The following is a 9,012-nucleotide window of genomic DNA, read 5'->3' as shown; positions in this document are numbered from 1 at the left end:
TAGTTCTTTGTCCGCATGGATTCTGGTTGTCAATTGCATATCCACCAAAATAATTCCAAAACACAGTCGCAATATACTTCGCAATTAACACATTCAAATAAAGTACACAATACAGGCTTACTAGCTGAATGGTCCATGTCCATGTATAATAATAACATTGTTGATTGGCTGCATATATTAATTAAAAGGGAAAAAGAGCAAAGTCATTTTGTTGATATTCAAAGCCATTTACAGTCGTCCTAGGGAGAAAATAGGCTGCTCATCAGATCTGATCCTACTCTTTCTGAGCCGTTCAGCGATGTTGAAAGCAAGCTCGAGAGATTGTGAAGCATTAAGCCTAGGGTCACAGTGTGTATGGTAACGTGAGCTAAGATCATCATACGTGACCGTCCTTGACCCCCCAATGCATTCGGTCACATTCTGACCCGTCATCTCTAGATGAACCCCACCCGGGTGGCTTCCTTCTCGTTCATGCACGTCGAAGAATGCTATCAACTCCGCCTGTCATTGAAATTAAAAAAGAAATTAGAGGCATCAATTATCAAATATTAAATATCAATACTTTTGTGAACCAATTTGTGTTTCTTTCTCTATAGTTGGTAAGAACTATCACAGCTAGTACTTAAGGTTGATAGATTATTGGTGATTGAAAGTAATAATAATAAAAAAAAAAATTCACAATTAAATGGGCCCCATATGTCTTATCACACCACTGATTGATAAAGAGATGCCAACCCAACTCCAAAATGAGTTAATTGATGAAATAATCAAATAACAACTTGAATACCTTAACTTCAGTATTCTACAAGCAGATCTTTTGCGACCTACCCAATATTCCGGTTTATAAATATAACCTTCAGATTTGGTAGCCCACCGTTTATGACCAGTTCGAATATTAAACCTTCAACAACTATATTCGGCAGGCCAAAACCATGCATTAAAAGCCACTGAAAATACCTCTACTGGTGCTCTAATTGTTTCCCACTCTCCACAAAAAAGGCAATAACTAACATGCATGACTTCAATCCAAACATATCTACGTTAATTAAAAAACCACCTGAAAGAATTTATGCTTTACAACAAATCAAAAGAGAATTAGTTACAAGAATATATTGTACGTACCCTGATATCATCGAAGGGGCGAGTTTTGAGTCCACACGGAGCCTTGATGGTGTTGCCATGCATAGGATCGCTGACCCATGTCACAATTTGCCCGGATCTGCGAACTGCCCTGATTAGTTGTGGAAGCTTTACCCTCGTATTCTCAGCTCCCATCCTGGTGATAACAGTTATTCTTCCAGGTTTGTTATTGGGATTCAAGATTTCAATGAGTCTAACAAGCTCGTCGGGGTCCATCTTTTCGCTTGCCTGTAGAGTATGATGCCAATTTATCTATCAATTATAATATTCAACTTCAAATCAAGAAACTCACATGCCTTCATGGGAAGGAATTAAAAATCAATCACTCGAGGCTAAAGAAACATTGAGATCCCAATAGAATGCTTTGTTATGACTTCATAAAATGAAAGTGCAGTATATTGGTAGGTTTAGAAGAATATTCATGTCCAAACCTTAATTCCTAGGGGATTGGCAACCCCTCTGAGAAACTCGACGTGAGCGCCATCAAGCTGCCTCGTCCTCTCACCAACCCAAAGCATGTGTGCCGAACAATCATAATAAAGACCCGAAGTTGAGTCCAATCGTGTAAGTGATTGCTCATAGGGCAATAACAAACATTCATGTGAAGTCCAGAACTCGGTTTTTTTCATAATAGGATGGTCAACAGTGATGCCAGCAGCAGCCATGAATCCAAGGGCCTCATCAACACGTTGAGCAAGCTCTAGGTACCTGCCATGCCAAGAACAGATTTAATTTACCTCGAGAAACATGGATTAACACAGTGTATAGTGTGTTCTTGTTCTTGGCAAACTTATAATATTAAAAATGTTTTTAAAGTAAGAAACAATGATAACGCACATAACTAAAATTTAATACATGGAATAATAGCTAATAAGAACTTGTTTCATGAATAAAACATACAAGATTCATGAGGTAAAGTTGCTAATGAACTTTAGATTCGGGCCATAATGTTTAATTTACCATTTATCAAAACAAGGATGGATTTCTTATCACTTTTATATATATCCTGTTACCATATCTCGTACAAAACAAACAAAAGAAGGCCAATCTAGATTTTCTGGAAGTAGAGAAGTGATTAAGGAAAAATAGTGATCATTAATTTTCTTCTATTTATTTATTTAACTTAGAGGGCGAGCCTAGTGTAACCCTTGGCGATGAAAATGACGTACCACTGACAACATAAAAAAATCATACACCAATAACATGACTTTGTCTACGTAAAAAACAACAGTGAAAAAACCGTGTAATACATTCTTAATTTCTGATTAAATGCAAAAATGTTCTGCAAAACAAACTCAACAACCAAAATAATGAATAGGTTCTCACCCAAAATAAAACTATTGCTTCTCTACTCATAAAGAAATTGACACCCCGATTCAAGAAAGAGAGAAAAAGAGAATAGTATTTAAAAAAGAAAGAAAAAATAGAATGGAGTTGCACGCACTTATCTCCTTGTGCACTATGCTGTGTGAAGTCCAAATTCCATTGGGTGACCCTTTGCATAGCAGCATACCCTCCAGTGGCAAAAGCTCTTAAAAGATTAAGAGTCGCTGCGGATTGAGTATACGCTCTAATCATTCTTTGTGGATCAGGAATTCTGGTCTTCTCATCAAATGCATCTCCATTCACATTATCACCTCTATAACTCGGCAGCTTCACGCCGTTTTTCTCCTCGAACGGTTCCGATCTCGGTTTTGCGAATTGACCCGCCATTCTTCCAACCTTTATAACAGGCATTTGGCCTCCAAACATCATAACAACGCTCATCTGGAGAAGGATTCTGAAGGTGTCACGAATGTTGTTAGCATCAAACTCCTTGAAGCTCTCGGCACAGTCTCCACCTTGCAGAAGGAAAGCTTTGCCCATGGCAGCCTCGCCTAGCCGCTCCTCCAGGTTCCTAGCCTCTCCGGCGAACACGATCGGAGGGAACGCTTCCAGTGTCCTCAGCACCGTTTCGAGGTCCTCTTTGTTAGGGTATTCGGGAAGTTGAAGGGCCTTCTTCGATTTCCACCCGTCCAGGGTCCACTTTGCCTCACTGGTGTAGGTCGATGGCGTGGGGGACTTATCGGCGGCGTGGATGGAAGGTACGGGCCTGGGCTTGGGCTTGGGCCTGGGCTTGTTGGGGAAGCAGCATTGGTTGTTAAGGTTGGAGGGAGGAACAAGGAAATGGTGGGTTGGGAGTAAGGATTTTGCGGGAATGAGAGAGTTGGAAGAAGCAACAGCCATTGTGGTTTGGTTGTTTCTTTTAGCGGAGAGAAAGAAATAGAAAGAGAAAGAGAAAGAGGTTGATTTCTCTGAGCCTGAGGTGCTTCAATTACAGAACGAGGGCTTTGTAGATGATGACGAGGGGAAGGGGGTTGTTGGGGGGAGGGTGTTTTCGTCAATTATAAATTCTAATGGTATTATCAGAACTGGGATACAGTAGTTGGTGAACAAGTCAAATTGCTTGATTTGTGAATTGTGATGTTCTTCTTCACCTACTTATAGCCAAGGACTAAGGTTGATTTCGCTTGACGGCGCCGCTCCGCTCAATCTTTCTTTCTTTGTTTTATTTTATTTTTCACTTCATATTCTTTTAGGAATGAATGTTTTTGCTTGCAAAGGGATGTAGAATTGTATTATTTGAAAAAGAAGAGAAAAAAATACACAATAAAAACTCTGAGAGAAGAAAGTGTAAGATTTTTTTAATTTAAATTTTAAATAAAATATAATAATTTTAACTAAAAGAATTTTTTTTAAGATATTCAAATCGATTTATCATCTTGTGACTAGTCAAATTTGAAACGGTCCCAGGATTAAATTCTTAACTTCACATGCTCTTATCCTCACATGTTCAGTTTCTTGACATTGCTAACGTGGTTTCCATCATTTAGTAAGGATCATCTTTTATAAGGACAAATATTTTTTCTATTTTTTTATTATAGCAATAAATTTTTTATTATAGAATTAAATTGAAACAATTTTTTTATTATGGCATTAAATAGAAACAATTTTTTATTATAGCATTAAATTGAAACAATTTTTTATTATAGCATTAAATTGAAACAATTTTTTATGATATCATTCAATTTTTAGGACAATATTCTTAAAAGGATGTATTGTATTAAAAATTCATTGTGATTTTGTAACTTAAATTTAAAGCATTTTTGTCTTTTTCCCCTAGGTTGCGGCATGTTTCGTGAATGAATCAGTTTCTATTTATTATTACCCTTTTATTTATTTGATTTTTGGGCTTTTTAAAAATATTTTTTATTCCTTTACTTTTCCAGACTAGTGTGTAACGTAGGACTTGACAGCGGAACAATACTGTGTTACAGTTCCAAAGCTCACACATGTAACAGGAAGGTTTGTTTGTAACGTAATAGTTCACAGAGGAACATTACATTGTTACAGTTCCAACTTCCAAAGCTGACACATATGACTTATGCTGTGTGAAATGTGTTAGTTCATAGTTGTGTAGTGTTGCGCATTTGCGGAATTGACTGATATATCCCTGTTGTGTTTTGAAGGTTAAGATTTCCACGTCAGCGGATCCAAGTCACCTAACTTTTCCATTCTCAAGTCCTAACTCTTTATTCGAGTGATCTCTGTTATGTAATTGCGTTCTCTGATATTCCAGCCTTTCCTACTCCCACAATCCCACTGCTACCGATAAAAATAAACCATCTCTTCGTAAGACACGTGTCCAGTACCCAGGAACAAAAATAAGTATATTCCATTACTCTTTCGTACAAAATTAATATTCACTTTTTGCCCCTCACATCATAATGTACGGGCACGGACACGAGATACGACACGACACGACACGCTGACATGTTAATTCTAAAAAATATCATATCTGGACACGTTTAGATATTAAATAAAAATTTTAATATATATAATATAATTTATATTTAATACATATAAGAATCCATAATAAGTCATATAACCAATCAAATATTTAAATTTCATAACATAAATATAAATATAAATAATTTTTCGTACTTTGTTAATTTTTAATGTCAAATTTCATAACAGAAAAAAATTAATTTATAAATTATTTCTTTTATATTTAGTTAACAAAATAAAATTAAGATTTAAAAAATAATAATAATAATAAAAAAAAACGTATCCGAGCGTGTCTCCAAATGTTGACTGCGTGTCCCTAAATATTTACCACGTGTTGGAGAGTTGACCGCATGTCTCCAAATGTTGACCGCGTGTCAGACACGTGTCCAAGTGTGTCAGAACGTGTCCGTGTCGGATACTTGTCCGACACGCAAATTTTACAAAATTTTGCGTGTGTCCGTGCAACGGAGACAGCATGTATACAACAGCCAACAGTAACAAGCGCTATAAATTTTGTAGGAAAAAGTTAAAACAAAATTATGTTTTTCCTTTGAATCATTTATTCTTTATATTTTTTTTTATAGAAAGGTTATATTTATAAATTATTTTTATTTATAATTTTTTATAATTATATCTTAACCATTGATTTTTGCAATCAATAATTATTATTTACATAAAATAATTTCATTAATTAATTATTAATTTACAATAAATAATAATCTTCATTTATTGTGAATAGTTATAAGATATAGTTATAAGAGGTTATAAACGAAAATAGATTATAAGTATAACTTTCATTTTTTTTTATCTTGTATGTTTTTTCCATCTAAGTCTATTTATAATATTGTTAAAATTTTAAAAAATATATTTATTTTACCTTTCTAGTAAACTCTTGCTTATTCTCTGTGGGGAGTTTTGCAGGGTTTAGAAATGGCGTGGAATGCTGGGTTCCGCAAGGTTATGATTGAGAGTGATTTATCTAGTGTGGTCACTCTGCTAACCAGAAGTGGTGTAGCAGTCCGTGAAAATCATTTGATCTCTCATATACGAACTTGGTTGGATAGAAGCTGGTCTGTTATTATTCAGCACACGTTAAGAGAAGCAAATACTTGTGCAGATTAGTTAGCAAATTTTATTATTGATCATAGTACTCAGGAAGACCGTTTAGTGTGGGGGGAGCCTCCTCCTGGACTGATCCCGCTTCTTAATGTTGATATGACTAGTGTGGGAAGATCTCGTGTTTTACGTTGTAATTCGTAGTTGTTGTTTTTTCGTTTTTTTTTTTGTTTTTTTGGGGGGCTTAGTCCTCCTTTTATTTACCAAAAAAAAAAAACTAATATGACAAACGAAGAATATTAGATCTAATAAAAGTCTTTTCTTTTACAATATTTAATTTATTGTTACAATTTCTGTTATCTAAATTTATTTTACAGTCGTTTTCCAAAAAGAAAAAAAAAATTATTTTACAGTCTACACTATAACAAATTATTCCCAAATTATATTAGAAAATTTAAACTACTTTGTGTCTAACAAATTGAAAATTGAATCAATGTGATTAATGGTTGTTGGTTTATTTATTTTTGTCTTCAATGAATTGTTTTTAGCTTTGATTGCAGTAGCTAAAATAAATATCATAACTCATTGAAAAATTATAGTCCAATCAAAATTATATTAGAAAAAACATATGACTCATTTAACAAATAACTCAATTGTACAAAAAGCTATACGGAAGTGATTACCTCATAATTATTATTTTCACTTTTGCAGGCATAATACTTAATATTTTTTATATAAAAATATATTAAAACATAATAAATATTAACCTTCCATAACCATTTTTTTTTATCAACATAGATTAAAACAAAAGATCCAGTATCTATATCTAAGTTTCAAGTGGTAAAATATAAACTAAATTAAATAATATGGGCTGTAAAATAAAATTAAATAATGAAACTGAAAAAAAGTTATTCTTGGGAAACAACATGATACGCAATAGCTAAGCAGAGCTTCTGTTGCGAAGAGAGAGAAAGCCTTAGCAGATGAGTTGCCATCGTCGAAGAGAATAGAAATAGCTGTGAATAACGAAATTTCCATGTTACCTTCTAATTTCTTTTTTGCATTATATGGGAATTAAACACACACCCCTACACTACATACACCTAACACACACACCCCACACCACTAGGCTAATCATAGTGGATTTGTGTTACCTTCTAATTTGTTATCTAAATGTATCCCTCGTGTTAAAAAAATATATAATATGATTACGTGAGAAGATTAATCGTTATGATTTTGTAACTATTTATTTTAATATATTTTTTCTTTTTTTTATCATCGTTGATTTATTTTTATATGGTTATGATTCTCTACATGATCATATTATATTTATTTATTTAGATAGAGGCGTTAGTTAAATATTTCAATGACTTCCAATTAAAATGAGACATGCGTTTAATTTGTACCACTTTATAGGATTCTCGTGGGTGTAAGGCTAGTAACCCAAATTCTAGGATTGCCACGTTTAATTGTGGGTCTTTACTATCTACCCCAGCTTCTATATCTGGGCCTTAAGTCTAGTATTGGTTTGATTTGTCGCTATCTCAGTGTAGGCAGAATGTTGCCGAATAATTCATCTTTTACTAAAATGTGATAGTCTTTATGTAGCTACTTGCTGCCGTCTCAACCGCTTGAGGCAATATAGGCGTGCCTGGTCAGCCAAACATGGTTTGGACCAGATTGTCTGGTTCACAAGAAACATCCTTTTTTAAGTTGTTCGGACGCGGCTCGTGACCTTTTGCCTCTTTTCATGTTTTTTGCTATGCTGACTGTTTAAAAGTCGACTTATTTTGCGTTGCGTATAGTATCTATAAGGGCGAAGATTATACCTTGGCCTCAAATCGTAATTTTTTGGGCACTTGTTTGGCCGGTACATGTAGGAATCTCACCAAAAATGCAGAAGCGCATCGAACCGACACGACGAGGGAAAAGATTAACCTTCATCGTTTTGATTACATGGAAGGGCGTAGTTATGTGACCACAAACAATAGTTGTTCCCTCTATGATCGATCTTCCAGACTATCTCTCGAGGAGGATGAGATGGTTGTGTGGGCAACCGTTCAGATGATGAACGTCTGCCTCTTGGGTTTGTTTCTGATGATCTGTTCACCTTGGAGGCACAAGAGGAGAAAACTATGAATATATACGCTTAGGTCTTAGACATAACTCAACCCTAAGCCTCATGGGCTCAAATGTCACTGAAGCCCAATAGGACTTTAGTGACCAAAAGAGCATATATCCAACAGTACATGCCTTAACGAGCCTTCATTGGTCAAACCTAGCTTACTTCGTCGTGACTTATTTTTAACTCTGCTTCTTTTTTCAAAGTCTAGAGTTTGTGGTGGCAGCTTTTTGCCCTTTCAATTTGAGTCCAGCGTCTCTTGTAGTGGCCTTTTGATTTGACTTGGCTTCTTTCGCCATCTCTTTTATCCGAGCCCAGATTCATTTGCCGTGACTTAAATTTAAGTCAAGTTTCGTTCGACAAGGCTTTTTAATTTGAACCCCACTTTTTGCGATGGTTTTTATTTGAGTATGACTTTGTAACACCCCGTGTGACCCAATGTATTTGTTGGGCTTCCTCCTTCAATGCTAAGCCCAAGCCCATTTGAGGGGTTTCCTAAAAACCCTAACCCTAATTTCCATCTCCTCTATATATACTCATTAGTTGAGGGTGGAGGCTAGGTCAGATTTGAGAGAACAAATTTGAGAGAAAAATTATTTGATTGTTTGAGTAAAGCTTTATGCTTTGCATTTGAGAGATCTCTAGAGAGAGTTTGAGTGAAACATCTCTAGGGTAGTTTGATTATCACCATTGTTGGAGAGGTTGAGTTAACCACCACATTGGTGTATTTGATTATTTGTAACCATTATTTTCATAGTGGATTTTTGATCTGGACTAGGTCCCGTGGGTTTTTACTTATTCATTGGAGAAGGTTTTCCCACATTAAATCTGGTTGTGTTCTTCTTCTCTCTCTCATGTTTTCATTT

At 35.1% G+C, this 9,012-nt stretch overlaps 1 protein-coding gene across 1 annotated transcript; it reads right to left on the bottom strand.

Annotated features, from left to right (window-relative positions):
• Positions 1-228: 228 nt before the first annotated feature.
• LOC133291640 (phospho-2-dehydro-3-deoxyheptonate aldolase 1, chloroplastic-like) lies at positions 229-3,366 on the bottom strand. The gene is made up of 4 exons (XM_061489939.1): positions 2,585-3,366; positions 1,572-1,848; positions 1,123-1,368; positions 229-501 (listed from the first exon to the last, which is right to left on the bottom strand). Exons 1-4 carry the CDS (start codon positions 3,364-3,366, stop codon positions 229-231), a joined length of 1,578 nt encoding a protein of 525 aa, XP_061345923.1.
• Positions 3,367-9,012: the final 5,646 nt, after the last annotated feature.

Source organism: Gastrolobium bilobum, unplaced genomic scaffold, assembly GCF_033153095.1.
Source record: "Gastrolobium bilobum isolate Gb01-03AN ecotype WA unplaced genomic scaffold, APGP_CSIRO_Gbil_v1 utg1076, whole genome shotgun sequence".
Taxonomy (NCBI): Eukaryota; Viridiplantae; Streptophyta; class Magnoliopsida; order Fabales; family Fabaceae; genus Gastrolobium; species Gastrolobium bilobum.
The sequence above is the reverse complement of the archived record's forward strand: the minus strand, read 5'-3'. Positions and strand labels throughout refer to the sequence as shown.

Excerpts from the sequence above, each read along its gene's own strand:
- LOC133291640 (XM_061489939.1), bottom strand. The coding sequence starts at position 3,366 with ATGGCTGTTGCTTCTTCCAACTCTCTCATTCCCGCAAAATCCTTACTC. Across the intron at positions 1,369-1,571 it reads CCAATCCCCTAGGAATTAAG|GCAAGCGAAAAGATGGACCC; the intron begins GTTTGGACATGA and ends CATACTCTACAG. Across the intron at positions 502-1,122 it reads GCCCCTTCGATGATATCAGG|GCGGAGTTGATAGCATTCTT; the intron begins GTACGTACAATA and ends TTTCAATGACAG.